Here is a 17,633-nt window from a genome sequence, read left to right on the forward strand (position 1 = left end):
AATCGAGTCAGGGTGAAGGCGGGAGGGACATCATTACAGACAATGCTACCTTTTTGCCCCTTTTTGTGGTTCTCGGCTTTATACGTACTGCCCTGACAAAAAACTGGAATTATTTAGTATATCGGTCAGTTACGTATTGTCTGGGGCCTTTTTTTTACTGCTGTCCTTTTGTTTTTGGATTGTGGGTGGCTATACCTGTACTTAAGATGTATGGAGAAGGGGTGTGGGGAGATGGGTAGCCATGTTAACTCTCAGAATGTAAATAACATGTTTTTTTTCAATCTGTGAACTGCCTGGTGTTTGGGGCACAGCCTCAGTGGAAAGGAGCCAGGATGGTGGCAATGGTGGGGTTTGGGGAGGGGGGGGAAGAGATCTCTACATAATTGGGGGTTATTTGAGCGTTTGCTTCAGTTATATGTGGTAGTTAGATTTTTATTTATCGTAGTTTTTAATAGGAGCAGTTTTTAGACTTTATAGAGTTAATGTCTTTGTTGCTCACTGCACCTCGGATAAGCTTCCTCCTCATGGGAAACCATGGGCTGCCCTGGATGACCATGGCTACTGATTCGTTCAGGTGGTGCACTTGGAATGTAAAAGGGAGCCATTCCCCCATTAAAAAGAAAGGAGGTGCTGTCAAGCCTCAGGAGGGAAAGGGTGGACACATTTAACTGATAAAGAACATCTGAAACTGCAGCAAGGAGGTTATGATAGGGTATTCTTCTCCTCCTTTAGCTCCAAGTGTAGAGGAGTGGCTATACTGGTAAGAAGGAAGAACCTCCCTTTCCAGGTAATTGAGCAAATTAAGGACAAACATGGACTGTCCGTCATTCTTAAAGCTCTAATACATGGAGAAGAGTATGGCGTCCTGAATGTGTATTGTCCCCCCGGTGCACCCTCTTAAATTTATAATTGATGCAGTTGCAAAATTAATGAGTCTTGGGGTATGCCGCATGGTCATTGGAGGGGATTTTAATCGCCTAATAGATCCCGAGGTAGACAGGGTGCCAAGGGGCCAGGCAGGTACACCCGCGCAATCTCAGCAGTTGGTGGACATGTGTGAGGAGTTGGGATTAGTGGATGTGTGGAGACATCTCCACCCTAATGGAAGAGACTTTACTTTCTCTTCCAAACCACACAAGTACCACATGGGAACTGACACTTTTTAATGCCATTGGATTACTTGGACAGAACATTGGCTTGTGAAATTGGCAATATAGCTGTCGGAGCATGTGCCAGTGTATTTTGAAGGTAAAATCAAGAGTGGTGGAATGGATGCACAGCATTGGTGCATGGACCCATTCCTGTTAAGGGATAGCAAATTTGTTGAGTAAATCACAGGAGTTCAGAGCCTTCTGGGATATCAACTCGGGTACGGCCAGTAATTCGGAAATACTGTAGAAGGCCACTAAGCCATATTTATGAGGCGTGATTATTTTTTATTCAATGACTAGAAGGACGCAGAGGAAGGAGCAACAACAGTGTTGGAGACCCGTCTGCAGAAAGCTGAGGAAGTATATTATAATAGGACTTCACTGGTCAAGCTGCAGCTCTCCGGGCTGCTCCCAACTCATTGCACACACTAGGGAAAAAAAGGTCTGCTTTGCGCAACAAAGATTGTTTGAATTTGGAGATAAGCCACGTAGATATCTCACTAGAAAGAAAAATGCTTCTCAATCTATTATGTCTGTTAGAGAGAAGGCTGGCACAGTTACTCGTGAGTTAAAGAAGATTAATGTTAGATTGAGGGAATACTTTGCAGAGTTATATCAGTCAGAGGGAGATGAACACAGTACAGCGAGAATGCAGGCCTTTTTTGAGATCCTGCACCTCCCTAGTATAAACGCGGAACAGGTTTCCTGTTGAATGGGCCTATGACGATACAGGAGGTGCATGAAGCAATAAAACATCTCCAAGGTGGCAAAGCACTGGGGTCAGATGGATTCCCAAGTGAATTCTATAAGGAATTCATAAATGTGTTGGTGGAGCTACCTCTGGGGATGTATAGCTATTCATATGCACAGGATTATCTTCCGCCCTCTCTTAGGGAAGCTAATATCTCCCTCATTTTAAAGAAGGGGAAAGAGCACAAAGAATGTGCTTCATACAGACCCATTTCACTGTTGAATGTAGATTTTAAAATTCTACCCAAGACGCTGGCCCTGAGGTTGGAAAAGGTGTTGTTCTGTATTGTGAAAGAAGATCAGATGGGCTTTGTTATGGCCGTAGCTCCTCCAACAATATCAGGAGGGTACTGAACATGGTGCAGGTATGCCAGCAAAGGTTGATCCTGGGTTTAGTGGCCTGCCTAGATGCAGAAAAGGCATTTGACCAGATAGAATGGCTATACCTGTTTGGGGTCCTCAAGCGCTTTGGTCTGGGGACAACCTTTGCTAGTGTTGTATAATGATCCTAAGGCAGCAGTCATCACAAACGGCACTAAGTCAGATAACTTTAATCCTGGGAGAGGTAGTAAACAGGGGCGTCCTTTCACCGCTGCTATTTACCTTGGCAATTGAGCTGTTAGCTGAGGCTATCAGGAAGGACCCTGAAATAGTGGGGCCAGGAGTGGGAATGGGGGAACATAAGATTACCCTATATGTTGATGATGTCCTTTTGTTCTTGGCCAATTTGGAGGAGTCCGTTCTTCGATTGATTCAAACAATTAATTTATTTGGCAGTTTTTCGGGCTGCAGGATCAACTTTACAAAATCAGAAGCCATGCCGATGGGGTGGGGAGGTGCCTATTCTGAATTTGTGGAGGTGCCTGATCTGAAGGATGGAATGTAGTTCCTGTTTAGATGGTCGTCAAAAGGGTTTTTGTATTTGGGAATTTCTATTACCCCTGCCTTCCACCAGCTGTATAAAGCTAACTATGTACAATTACTGCAGATGATAAAGCAATTTTTGCAGAGGTGGGACGGATTACCGTTATCATGGTTAAGCCGAATATCTCTGATTTAAATGAATGCTCTTCCTCGCCTGTTGTACGCCATGAGAATGCTCCCGTTGTTGTTACCCAGATGAGTATTACTGAGGCTCAATGGTTGGCTGGGTTCTTTTATTTGGTGTCACATGTGCCCCCTAATTAAGTTTACCAAATTGCAGCTCTCACAGGGTGAGGCGGAGTGGACCTTTTGGACTTGAAGAGATATCAAATAAGCGCTTTCTTAGCATATGTGGGTGACTGGGTACGGGGGGACTCGGGGTCGATTTTTCTTGACATTGAAGCATTGCAGTCAAGATGTCCCCTCGTTAATCTAATATTCATTGATAAGATGAAATCCGAGACTGAGCAGTGTAAGAGTACAATCATTTTAAAAACAGTGAAAGCCCGAGGATAATGAGGCAAGACAAGGGTAATTGGCTGAAGACCTCGCTGATTACCCCACTGGTGGCAGCCCAAGGATTTAAACCTGGGGCAATGGACTCCGGCTTTAAGTCATGGGAGAATAAGGGAATTTTCTGTAGGGAAGATTTATTCGAGGGTTAGGTCTTGATGTCATTTAGCCAGCTAAGTCAGAACTATGCATTGTCTAATAGGGATGTTTTCCGGTACTTTCAGCTAAGGGATTAAATACAGAGGAAGATCACACTCCTGGCTCAGCATTACAGGTCAAATGTGGAGTAAAGAGTACTCTGGTGTACAGGCGCTCTTTCAGTTAGTACGTTGTATCATTTACAGAAGGGGATGTGGAGGGACTGTCTCGGATGTGGAATCAGGAGCTAGGATAGGATATTTCATTAGAACTATGGCAAGATATATGGGAAAATATCAGGAAAATTTCAATATGTAACAGCACAGGGCATGCAATTGAAAATTTTACACAGGGCTTATGTGGAGCCAGAGAAGCTAGCTAAGTTCAAGAGAGGAGCATCACAAGGGTGTCTCAAATGTAAAATTAGTATAGTCACTCACACACTGCTATTGGTCATGTTGTAAGATCCAGAGATGCTGGAGTGCTATAGTAAGGGAGCTGAAGGACATCCTGGGGGATTGAAGTTAAAGTGAATCCGGTATTTCTTCTTCTGGCGTTGCCAAATTTGCCTTCTGTCAGAGAACACAGGAACAGACTGTGTAACATTCTTACGCACTGTGCAAGGAAGAACATTTTAATTAATTGGACGTCATAAAAACCCCCAGGGCTTATGTGGAGGCATATGCTAGTGATGGAACATCACCCCCAAGATGACCTCACAAATATGGTGCACCACAAAACAGTAGTTTTACAAGACGTGGCAGCCCTTTCTAAATTATATTGATGCAGACTGATCAGCAGTATCAATTAGAGCTGTGGTATAGCTGTGGGAATCAGTGTGGGCGCTCATGGGGTCCTGGGAGGGCAAGGCTAGGTGAAAAGAATACGGGTACAATAACTGGTGCTCCAATGGATGGGAGCCTTAATAGAGGTGTGGTGAGCAAAATAGAATAAAGTAATGTGATAGAATTCAAATTAACTTAAATTATTTTTTATTTTATTTTTATTCAATTTGATTGTAGTTTAGTTTAAGCTAAGTTTGTTCTAGTAAAATAATAGGTAGCTCATTATTAATAGTATCACAATATGATATTCTCGTACTGCTATTTTTTTGTATTTTGGTATTGTTCTCTTTTGTATATAGAGGTGTTGTGAGAGATTTGAAACAGTTTTGAATGAATATATTTTTTAAAAAAAATTTCTTGCCTTCCCCCATAACTATTTTTGACACCCCCTGCAATGGCACGTGAACTCGCTGGTGCCTCCACAGGTGGCAGGAGTGGGTGAAACCCTTCCCACACTCTGAGCGGCTGAAGGGCCTCTCCCCAGTGAGGACCCGCTGGTGGGTCAGCAGGGTGGAGGCCCGAGTAAAGACCTTCCCGCACTCGGGAAGGAGTGATGGCCGAGTGCCATTATTGACTGGACTATCAACCCAGTTCCGGGGACTCCCAGGTATGAATTCCGCTGTGGCAATTGGTGGAATTGGAATTCTGTCGGAAACCTTGAGTTCAGAATCTATAAATGAAACCATTTTCATGGTTTGGGTGGGGGGGGGGTGAATCCCATCTCATTCACTCACATCCTTTTGAGGAAAGGATTCACTCAGTCACCCGAGCTGTATCCTTTACCTGGTCTCACTGACAGGTGACTCCAGACCCACAGCAGTCTTGTTGACTCTACACTGTCCCAAATCTCCAACCACCCTCCCCCAGCAGATGGGCTGGGAGAGTCTTATATGGAGATAGGGTCTGGGTTGAAATTGCTGAGTGAGGTAAGACTTCCTCTGGATTAAGGTTGTACCAAGGTTCCAATTACAAAGGGACAACTTGGTGGTAACCAGTAGTAAAGGAAGTAAGGTGGGGTGATGTATGCGCACTTTGACCCAGAGTTGTTTAAAAAGCAGCAACATTTTCCATGGCTTTTACTGGGGAATCGGAAGCTGTAACAAAGTTGTGTCATAATAAAGGTTACCTGAACTTACCGCCAGGCTCAAGCTCTCATTAAAAGCTTTGAGCTCCAGGAGGTTTTTGTTTTAAAGCTCCTCATTTCTTTCAGGCTCCTGCACTAAGTTTCCAATGTCGTGTATCAGATGGAGCAGTGAATGAGGAGCTAGTATCGTTAGAAATTGTAAACGTTTCAGGAGCGCAGGTACTGTGTTGTTACATCAGCGTTGTAAAGCTTACTGGCAGCACCGGGAGGGGTGGGCTGTATTCACTAGAAACGATATGGAGGAGCTGGTATTGGACTGGGGTGGACAAAGTTAAAATTCACACAACACCAGGTTATAATCCAACAGGTTTATTTGGAAGCACTTGCTTTCGGAACACTGCTGCTTCATCGGTTAGCTGTGAGAGGTATGAATAAAGGGGAGGGCTTGCATTTTCCTAAAACAAGGAAAGGCAGGACTTGTACAGTTAATGGTCGGGCCCTGGATCATGTTGTGAAACAGAGAAATGTCGGTGTGGAGGGGCATTCAGATACATCGTTCCTTGAAAGTTGCATCATTGGTGGACAGGGTGGTTAAGAAGGTATTTAGCACCATTGCCTTTATTGTTCACACCACTGCGTAAACGAGCATGTTGAGGTTGTACAGGATATTGGTGAGGCCACTTCTAGAGTACTGAGTACAGGTCTGGTCACTCTGTTATTGGAAGAATACTGTGCTGTATATCTCTATGACTCTATAAAAAGAGCCATTACAAATTTGATGGACCAAACAACTGCCTTTTGAGAGAGATAAATGGGAGCATCAATATTTTAAACTTCCAATTTTTGTTCTCCTCCCAAAGTCTCTGTTTTGTCAGGGGACAGTGTAAGCCAGTAGGCCTTGCAATTCAACCTCATCTTATCCTCACCCACTATTCAACGGAAATTAAGGGATGATGAAAAATACTGGTTTTTACCAGTGATCCTCTCATTCCATGAACAAATAAAACAGATTATGATGCTGCCATCACTGCATGTGTCAGAATTAAGTGATCAGAAAAATTCTGAACTCCCACTACTCACCGTTTGTGCACAATGCCATCATGTCTACTAATTCTGATCATTTCAATTGATATTCAGTCTTTCCACATTAAGAGCAGCCACGGTTTATGTTTCATTGGCGATTCTACATGTTGACTTTCTATTATAATAACGGCAAAGAGATGGTGATATGTATTTAATCTTTAGATTGGTTGTGTCATTTAATTGTGAAACAGATTGAAAATTCACAACTTCACCAAATGCCAAAACGTTTTTTTTTTAGGATGTTTGGGCACGAGCACTGACAAATAAAATATCAAAGAATTACAAAGTTATCAGGAGAGCTACATATCTTGTTTAACCAAATACATTGCACTTTGCTGAAATTCTCTGCACTGCCAATAAATATTCACTGTGTACCCCTTATTCAACTCATTCAAGAATTTCAAATTGAGCTTGAGGTAATTCAAGAGCAAATGGCAACATTTGTTTGTTAATACACTCACCGTAAACTCTGAAAGATTATTTTTATCAAAGTCACAATGTTTAATCCCAAACGGAGCAATTAAGTGCAAAGTTACTTTCAACCATTTAATAAAAGACTGCAAATTTTATTTCCTATGAAAAACAATTTTATAGTTTTGATAAGATATATTAAACAAAATAGCTTTCCTGGGTGTCAATATTTACAACAGTTATGCAGCTATTATTTGGCAATTGACCAACTAATTGAAATAATTTCAGAATAAATTAGCTGCTTCATTATAATACATTAAGATATTTTAATAAAGTCATGAAAAGGAAATCTTTAACACAAAGTTAAATAAAATACAAAACCATCTTACAGAATTCAATTCAAATCATATCTGTTGAATCACAAAAAGATGATGCTCAATGTACCAAATGACAGGCAATCACTGGTAATGAAGGAAAAACATTGTAAAGAACATATATATCTCAATTATATCTTAAATGAATATCTACTCTGTCTTGGACATTAATGACTGAAATTTTTTTTGTCAAATTGAAAACTACAATAGCAAAGCTTTAGAAAATCCATCACTGAGCTCAACCTCGAATCAATGTTTTTTTTTCAGGAAATCGTTTTCAGATTTCAGGCTTCTCCAGCTACAATTAGCACGAAGGGAAGGTTAGGCACAGTGCGGAAAGGATGAGCAATAGCAATATCTTGGCTCTCACCCAAGTATTCTCCGAAGAAGAAAGAAATGCATCTGGATGGGGATATGAATAAGGAAGGAATCAGAGGGATATGGGCCAAATGCTGGCAAATGGATCACTAGATTACTTTAGGATATCTGGTTGGCCTGGACCGAAGGGTTTGTTTCTATGTGCTCATTACAGATACTCCTCTTCTGTGATCCCTAGTCATCTCCCCATACCAGCTGTACTTTTCATGAAATAAATTGACAATTGTTGACTTCTATCAACCTCTTCAATCCTGAGAAATTTCCTCTCTCTGCAAAATGTGCTTCACGTTGGCAAGTTCAATCCTCCTCCGTTCCTCAAGAACGCACTTTATAATGTGCAATGTTCTCAATAGCTGTTTAACATTCAATGGGGAAACTGTTTTCAGTCCAACAGTTAGACAGAATTTCTCTGAAATGTTTATGCAAATGCACTGTCCCACGAGAGCTCGTGGGGCCACAGTTAAAATGCTTTTAACAGCCTTTTCTTTAAATTTCCCTGCCTTCCCAGGATAGAAATTTTCTGCCAGAAATTATTTGCCCTGAAAATAAATCCAGCAGTAAAATGATTATGGAGCTATCAGTAAAAATGTCTCAGTTGGGTTATCCAAGGTTCTCTTCAAGGTTACAGGACAATTTGCCCTTTCAGCATTCCTTGAAATTAAGGTATTCCATCATAGTGTTTAATTATGATCCATTAAAAGCAGTATCTACTCTCATCTGAGTGCAGAACCAACTCAACTGACTGAACAAGCAAAACAACTTTTCTGTATGCACTTTAGATGTGACATCCTCTCCCTCTCTCTCTCTGTTGACCCAACAGGATTACCAGGACTATTGAGTAACGATTGCTGATCTACAGTTTGCTTCTGCTGGTTAACAGAAGCATTTAATAACTGCTAGCCTGGTCATCCACAAAGTCAAAGAACACACTGTTCACCTGTGCCTGAGCAGAGGATAAATTTCACTTGGAACACATCACAAAATGACAACTGTTACAAGTCCCACAACTCCTGAGTTTCCATGGACAAAGTTAAAAATCACAACACCAGGTTATAATCCAACACGTTTATTTGGAAGCACTAGCTTTTGGAGCACCGCTCCTTCATCAGGTGGTTGTGGAGAATGAGATCATGATCACGGAATTTATAGTCAAAGGAGTCAAGTATTATGGAAATGTGATATATTAAACAATTTTAGATTAAATCTTTCATTTTTTTTAGAATGGGTTGCTGCTCTTTGGTTTGTTAATCCCAGAATTTGGTTTTAATTACCTTCTCAAAAATGCCATTGAAATGCAGAGCTTTTTGAACAGAGGTGTGAATTCTATTTGTGTCCCAATGTCCAGTCAGACTGACATTTTTCTTAGAAAAGCTTTGTACTTAAATTACATTCTTGAGAAGGTAAATTATAGATTAGGGTGCATTGGCAGTGCTAAATTACCCACAGTGCCCAGAGATGTGCAGGTTAGGGTGGATTAGCCATGGAAAATATGGAGTAAGGGGGTGTGTATGGATGGGTAGCAATATGGAGGGCCAATGTGGAATAGATGGGCCAAATGGCCTACTTTCACATTGTCAGGATTCTGTGACCCTCCCCAACAAAGGTACATTTTATCTGCATCTATCCTGTCAAGCCCCTTTCAGAATTCTACTGATTTCAATAAGATCACTTCTGGTTCAGAGAGATATATAGCACAGAAACAGACCCTTTGGTCCAAATCATCCACTGATTCACAAACTGAACTCGTCCCACTTGCCTGTATTTGGCCCATATCCCTCTAAACCTTTCGTTTCATGTACCCATCCAAATGTCATTTAAACGTTGTAACTGTCCCTGCATCTACCACTTCCTCAGCAAGTTCATTCCTCATGTAAACCACCCTCTGTCAAAACGTTGCTCCTCAGGTTCCTTTTACATCTCTCTTTACACCTTAAAAAAAATGTCTCCCAAGTTTGAGCTCCCCTACACTAAGACCCTTTCTATTCACCTTATCTCCACTCCATGATTTTATAAGTCTCAATGAGCGCACCCCTCAACCTCCTGTGTTCTAGTGAAAAAAGTCCCAGCCTCTCCTTGCAACTGAAACCCTCCAGTCCTGGTAAATCTTTACCAAACCCTCTCTAATAGTATTCTTCCTCTTACAGGGTCACCCAGAGCTGTACTCAGTACCCAGAAAGTGGTCTCACCAACATTCTGTACAACCTCAACAAGATGTCCCAACTCAATGGTGTGAACAGTGGAGGCAATGCTGCTGAGTGCCTTCTTAACCATCCTGTCTAGCAGTGATGCAACTTTCAAAGAACTATGTACCTTAACTCCCCCCATGTCTCTGTTTTACAACATGACCTGGGCCCTACCATTAACTGTACAAGTCCTGCCCTTGTTTTAGCAAAACGCAACCACTCGCTTTTATTCATACCTCTCTCATACACACGCTCTCTCTCTCAGACATATACATGTACACACACCCCCACACCCCTCGAACACACTTACTAACTTATACTCCATCACACTCACACTTTACCAAATGTTCACACAGTCTTATGCACACTCGCATGCACAAACTGACATGCACACAATCACACTCTCTCATGCACGCACAACTCTATGGGGTGAATTTGTATTGGCAGAATTATATTTGCAGATACATTCAATTTTGCTCAAAAAAACACAATCTGCAGCCAGTCAATCCATGTAATATTTTATAAATTCCTATTTTGGAAATAGAACCAGTCTGATTCAAGATTTGGATACTGATAGACTCGAAGTTCACACCTGTAATGCATTGTCTGAGCTAAGATATCACTTTTTAAAAAAATAAACCTTAAGTCATCTCAAGACTATGACTTAAAAGTAGTTCTGGGATTTACGTATTAACGAACTAAAACCTGCAACCCATTCTAAAAGATGAATGGCTTAACAGCACTCTAGTTTTGTTCAATATATCCTATTAGTTGCATGACACTATGATTTTTGCTATAAAATATGTGTCTTATGATCCTGCTCCACAGCTACCTGATGAAGGAGCAGCGGTCTGAAAGTTAGTGCTTCCAAAGAAACCAGTTGGACTATAACCTGGTGTTGTGTGATTTTTAACTTTATCCACCCCAGTCCAATGCTGGTATCTCCACATCATATCTCGTGAACACAGCCCACACCTCCCGGTGCTGCCAGTAAACTTTACAATGCCAATGAAACAACGCACTCTACACTCCTGAAAACTTTACAATTTCTAATGATACCAGCTACTCATTCACTGCTCCATCTGATACATGGCATTGGAAACTTAGTACAGGAGGCTGAAAGAAATGAGCAGCTTTAAAACAAAAACCTGTTGGAGCTCAAAGCTTTCAAAGTCTGAGCCTGGCAGTAAGTTCAGGTTACCTTTATTGCGACCCAACTTTGTTACAGCTCCAGATCACCTCAGCAAAAAGGTGTTGAAAACGTAGCTGATTTTTAACTGTTCAAGGTCAAAGCACCCCTCCGCCACCACCCCCCCAACACCACTTTCTTTCCTATTGGTCACCACTAACTTGTCCCTTTGTAACTGGATCCTTTGTACAGCCTTAACCCGGAAGAAGTATTGCCTCACTCAGCGATTTCAACCCATACCCTTTCTCCAAGTAAGTTTCTCCCTGCCCATCTGCCGGGAGGGAAAGAAGTGGGGGGAAACAGGTGGAGTCAACTACACTGCTGTAGGTCTCAGTCACGTGTAGGCCAGACCAGGGAAAGGATGCAGCTGGGACGACTGAGTGAATCCTTCGCCACAACAGCAGTTTCCTTCCCTAAAAAGGATGTGACTGAATCAGAATGGGGCTTCCCCCCCACCCCGCCCAATGGTTTCATTGTTAGATTCTGACCTCCAGATTTCTGACCGAATTCCAAATCCGCTATCTGCTGCGGTGGGATTCAAACCCGGGAGTTCCAGAACTGAGTTGATAGCCCAGTCCATAATGGCACTCGACAGTCGCTCCTTCAATCCCCCTGCGATGGCACGTGAACTCCTTGGTGCCTCCGCAGGGTGGCTGCCCGGGTGAAGCCCTTCCCACATTCGGGACAGCTGAAGGGCCTCTCCCCCGTGTGGACCCGCCGATGTTTCACCAGGGCGGAGGAATCGCTGAAGGCCTTCCCACACTTGGGACAGCTGAAGGGCCTCTCCCTTGTGTGGACACGCTGGTGCTTCAGCAGGTCAGAGGAATTGCTAAAGGCCTTCCCACACTCGGGGCAGGGGAATGGCCTCTTCCCAGTGTGGACCCGCTGGTGCTTCAGTAGGGTGGAGGAATCGCTGAAGGCATTCCCGCACTTGGGACAGAAGAAGGGCTTCTCCCCGGTGTGGACCCGCTGGTGCGTGCGCAAGTTGCCCATCTGAGTGAATCCCTTCCCACACTCAGGGCAGCAGAAAGGCTTCTCCCCCGTGTGGATCCGCTGGTGGATCAGCAGGACCGACGCCTGGGTAAAGCCCTTCCCACACTCTGGGCAGCTGAAGGGCCTCTCCCCTGTGTGGACCCGCTGGTGCTTCAGCAGGGTGGAGGAATTGCTGAAGATCTTGCCGCAATCTGTGCAGGGGAACGGCCTCTCCTGTGTGTGGACCCAGTTGTGGGTCTGAAGGGCAGAGGAATCGTTGAAGGCCTTCCCACACTCAGGGCAGCTGAAAGGCTTCTCCCCAGTGTGGACCCGCTGGTGCGTCCGCAACTTGCCCACCTGAGAGAATCCCTTCCTGCACTCGGAACAAGTGAATGGTCTCTCCCCAGTGTGGACCCGCCAGTGGGTCAGTAGGGTGGAGGAGGTGCTGAAGGCCTTCCCACACACAGTGCAGGAGAACGGCCTCACCCCCGTGTGGACCCGCCTGTGGGTCTTCAGGTCAGAAGAATAGCTGAAGTCCTTCCCGCAATCGGGGCAGCTGAAGGGCCTCTCCACCGTGTGAACCCATCGGTGCCTCAGTAGGGCGGAGGAATTGCTGAAGGCCTTCCCACACCTGGGGCAAATGAATGGCCTCTCTCCGGTGTGACTGCGCCGGTGAATCTCCAGGGCAGATGGAGCACGGAAGCCTTTCCGACAGTCGCCACACTTCCATGATTCCTCCACGGGGTGGGATTCCTCAGGTTTCTCCATGGCTGAAGCTTCAGCTATACACAAATGCGTTTAGAGCCCCTCTTACCATAATTCCTCTTTCCAGGCTGTACAACTGTTTCTGGCTCCACACTCAGTGCACTGCAACAGTAGGGACTTTTATCCAGTCCCACTGATGCTGAAAACGTACTCAAACAAGAACCAAAAAGCTTTGCTCCTTCTCACAGAATCACAGTCAAAAATTGTTGCAGTCTCAATGGATTGAATGACTATCAGACATTGACAACAAAGAGAGGACTGTAGTTACTGGACAGTCAGTGCCGAAAAGTGCAGTGCTGGAAAAGCACATCTGGTCAGGCAGCATCCGAGGAGCAGGAAAGTCAACATTTCAGGCATAAGCCCTTCATCTGTTAATTTTGAAACTTCCGTCCTCAGATCGCCAAATACTCTGTAAAAAGAGATTACAAAAGTCATCAGTGTCAGTCCAGGGTGGAAGTTCAGAACAAGCATTTCTCCTTTTGGGGGAACGTTCTTTTCTTTAGTTATTCCACAAAATTGAAAGCACCATCTCACTCTCTCCCTCTGTTCTCAAATTAACGTCCCTGGGAAGTGGGGGGGAAAGGAGACATCAAAGCATTAACACCAACACCAGACAGAAACTGTACATACATTAGTAGAAAGCCAGAGTCATAGAGATACACAGCACAGAAACAGACCCTTCGGTCAATCTCTTCTGTGCCAACCAGATACCCAAAATCAATCTAGTCCCATTTGTCAGTACTTGGCCCATATCCCTCTGAACCCTTCCTAATCAAACAACCATCCAGATATCAGCATCCACCATTTCCTCTGGCAGCTCATTCCTTACACACATCACATTCTGCATGAAAAAGTTGCCCCTTAGGTCCCTTTTAAATCTTCCCCCCACCTTAAACCTATTACCTTCCGGTTCTGGACTCCCCCATCCCAAGGAAAAGACCTTGTATATTTACCCTATTCATGCCCCTCATGCTTTTCTAGAAGTCTATGAGGTCACCCCTAAGTCTCTGGCGCAGGAGGGAAAACAGCCCCATCCCATCCCTCCGTCCCTCCTCACCCGGGTATTTAAGACACATACCTGAGTTTGCAGAGTCTGCCCCCTCCCTGGGATCACTCCGGTTGCTTCAAGTGAACAGATTTTCCCCCCCACTCCCTCCCAGGATGAAGAGTTGCCCAGAGGGAGGGAGTTTCACTCTGAAACGGACAGGGCCACTTCCGCGTTATGACGTCATGGATGAAGTGAGGGGGCGGGGAAAGGCCGACAACAGCTCCGCGCACTGCGCCTGCGCTGCCCTGTAATTTGCAACAGAGTAATCCCTTCCTTTCAGAGAATTCCCAGAGTGTGGAAGCAGGCCACTCGGCCCAAGGAGTCCATACCGACCCTCCGAAGGGTAACCCACCTACACCCATCCCCCTATTGCCCTGACTAATGCACATCCCTAAGCACTACGGGTAATTTAGCTTGGCCAATCCAACCTAACCTGGACAAAGTTAAAAATCAAACACCCAACACGTTTATTTGGAAGGACTGGTGTTAGCAGCGCTGCTCCTTCATCGGGTGATTGTGGAGAATAAGATCATAAGGCACAGAATTCATGGAAAAACATTACAGTGTCCTGCCACTGAAATGATATATTGAACAGACCTGGATTAAGTCTTTCATCGTTTAGAATGGGTTGCAGGTATCAATAATATGTAAATCCTAGAACTTCCTGTCAGTTACGTGTGTGCATGCATGCATGAGGGAGAGAAAAAGTCTCTTTCCATGCTGTATATCTCTATGTCTATTTGATAACAGATGCTTTATTTACATTGGTGTAAATATTGTTGTAAATCATAGCTGGGTACTAATAGATGTAAGGGAGAGAGTATTCCTCAAGTAGGGCACTATAAGAATACTGGGAAAGCTCTATTTCTGGTTTACTTCCTAATGAACAAACATTTGGGGCCAGCATGGTGGCTCAGTGGTTAGTACTGCTACCTCACAGTACTAGGGACCTGGGTTTGATTCTGTGTGGAGTTTGCACGTTCTCCCCGGGTCTGAGTGGGTTTCCACCGAGTGCTCCCGTTTCCTCCCACAGTCCAACGTTGCGCAGGTCATGTGAATTGGTCATGCTAAATTGCCCATGTTAGGTGCACGTTAGGTAAATGTAGGGGAATGGGTCTGGGTGGGTTACTCTTCGGAGGGTCAATGTGGACTTTTTGGGTGGAAGGGCCTGTTTCCATACTATAGGAATCTAATCTAATTAAGCACGAGCACCTATATACATTTAACTTTGTTTCATTCTTCTTGTTTGATTCCATGCTATGACTAAACTCTTGTGTCTGATTGGTTTGAGAGACTGGGAGATTGTGGATTGGGTCTCAATTAACTGCATGTTTTATTGTTCCAGAAGGTGTAAAGGGGTGGGGGTGGGGGTCAAAGCTTCAGGAGAAATCCAGCAGAGCTGAGAGCAGACCCACATTTAACTCTGTTGGAACAGGAAAATCAACAGAGGACAGAGAAACCAGGACCTGAAATCCGAGCTGACACCAGATTACCCTGTGATCAGTGCTTTCATTAGCACCTCTCCCATTATCTTGCTTTCCATTTGACTACCCCCTCAATTTTCAGGATCCAATCCTTGTCATTCTGAAGTCATGTCTCCGTTAGGAGTCACAGATCATAACTTTTCTCTTCAAATGTGTAGTCAATTAATTCGCTTTTGTTACAATGCAGCACACATTCAGACACACCGTTTTAGTTTCAATTTTTGTGATCTTTAGTATCCAGTTTTGATTGCTGGTATATTTACTCTCCTTGTCCCTTTCTATCATTCTCTGATGTTAATTCTCCAGATCACGACATTGCTCACTGGCCTTGAATTGGATTGACCAGGCTAAATTGCCCAAAGTGTCCAGGGATGTGCAGGTTCAGTGAGTTAGCCATGGGAAATGCAGGGTTATAGTTCCATAGTAATAGAAGCAGGAGTAGGCCATTGGCTCATTGAGCCTGCTCTGCTATTCATTCAGCTCATGGCTGACCTATCCATCGTCTCAGCTACTCCTACCTCCATTGTCCCAACTACCCTTAATTCCCCCACCATTGCAAAAACCCATCCAACTGTGTCTTGAATATACTTAATGAAGCTGCCTCTCCTGATTCCTTGGCAGAAAATTCCATAGATTCACTACTCTCCAGGAAAAGCAGTTCCTCCTCATCTCTGTCCTAAATCTACTCCCCCTAATCTTGAGTCCGGGTCTCATCTACCAGCAGAAATGACTGGATAGGGTAGGGCTTCATCCCCACAGTTCAATGAATTCTCACTTTCCAAGATGTATTCACTCATTCAGTTGCTGTCTCACAAATAAAAGATTTAATTTCCAACTTCTTCTGTTCCCAGTCAAGGCAAAACATCTTTGAAAGCTGCTCTGAAAGTCCAGTCTTCAGAACCACACTTTTGCTTTCACCGAAGATGATTAGAGTCATACAGCACAGAAACAGACCCTTCAACCCAACTCATCTGTGCCAACAAGAAATCCTAAATTAACCTAAATCATTTGCCAGCATTTGGCCCATATCCCCCTAAACCCTTCCACTTCATATTCCCATCCAGATGCCTTTTAAATTTTGTAGTAATTGTATCAGACTCCATCACCCTCTATGAAAATGTTGCACCTCAGGTCCCTTTTAAATCATTCCCTCTCACCGCAAACATATGCCGGCCAGTTTTGGGCTCCCCTAACCTGGGTACTCACCCTATCCTGCCCCTTATAAACATCTATAAGGTCACCCCTCAACCTCCAATGCTCCACGGAAACTTTTCACTGGCCTATTTAGCCTCTTCCTGTCTTAAACACTCCAACTCTGGCAACAGCCTTGAAAATCCTTTCTGAACCCTTTCAAAGTTTCACAACATCTTTCCTGTAGCAGGGACACCAGAACTGAACACAGTATTCTAAAAGTGGCCTAACCAATGTCCTGTACAGCCACTCCATGACCTCCTAAGACTCACTTTCAAGGACCCATGAACCTGCACTCCAAGATCTCTCGGTTCTGTAACACTCCCCTTAACTGTGCCAGTCCTGCCTGGATTGCTTGACCAAAATGCAACACCTCACATTTCTCTAAATTAAACTCCATCTGCCACTCCTCGGTTCATTGGCCTATCCGTTCAATTCTAATTTACAGCAAACTCTTTTTCCTCTCTTATTCTCTGGAAGCTGAAAATCTCCATCCCACACACTCCCTCCATTCTCACTTTGCTGAACCTAATCCCTGCTGTACCTCATCCTGAAGGGTCTGGTTCATGCTGATTAACAGGTGTCACAAAGCTAGTTCCTTTTTGACTAAAAGCTTTTCTCTGGCTCAAGGAGACTCTGTCCATGACTTTTTTCAGAGGTAATAAACCGGCTGGGTGCTGATCAGTCTGGTTTGAACAGAGATGAAAGGGAATTTGAAAGGCCTTTTGTTTATATGTAAACAGGTGTGACTTCAGGCCAAATTGGTCAAGTTTTAGAAGTGACCTGTATAAAGAAAGGGGAGTGAGCTGAGCAGTTTTAGTTCAGTATTGAACTGGTTGGAAATTCAACAGGGAGCTATGTGGAAACTCTCTCTCTTTTCCGCCTCTCAACTTCAACCTATAAGCATGTGTTCCATTTATACTGGTTTTCAAAGGGAGTTGGCTTATTGGGACTATTGTGTATATTCAGAACAGCATAACTGAGTCTAGTTGGCAAGGTTGAGTTCTGTAGGGGTTCTTTATTCTGATCTTTGTGTTTCATTGTGTAATTTTGTGAATAAATTTTTGTCTGTTTTAAAATCTAGTAGTCAACCAAGCTAACTTACTCCAGGTAATTTTCACTGTGCACTTACCAAATCAAATTGCAAAGT

The 17,633-nt window shown here is 43.8% G+C and overlaps 2 protein-coding genes across 3 annotated transcripts in view; one reads left to right on the forward strand and one right to left on the reverse strand.

Annotated features, from left to right (window-relative positions):
* Positions 1 to 7,887, forward strand: part of LOC140460511 (uncharacterized) — a 33,841-nt gene extending 25,954 nt beyond the window's left edge. For both annotated transcript variants that reach the window (XR_011954129.1, XR_011954130.1), the window contains one exon: positions 7,541 to 7,887. The gene's annotated coding sequence lies outside the window, so the exon portion shown is untranslated. The remainder of the gene's footprint in view (positions 1 to 7,540) is intronic.
* LOC140460101 (uncharacterized) overlaps positions 1 to 17,633 on the reverse strand; it is a 101,120-nt gene that overhangs the window by 81,642 nt on the left and 1,845 nt on the right. The window contains 1 exon segment of the mRNA XM_072554501.1: positions 11,628 to 13,169. Coding sequence (XP_072410602.1) covers positions 11,628 to 12,763 — 1,136 coding nt within the window. The 5' untranslated portion in view covers positions 12,764 to 13,169.

Source organism: Chiloscyllium punctatum, chromosome 36 (assembly GCF_047496795.1).
Source record: "Chiloscyllium punctatum isolate Juve2018m chromosome 36, sChiPun1.3, whole genome shotgun sequence".
In the NCBI taxonomy this organism is placed as follows: domain Eukaryota; kingdom Metazoa; phylum Chordata; class Chondrichthyes; order Orectolobiformes; family Hemiscylliidae; genus Chiloscyllium; species Chiloscyllium punctatum.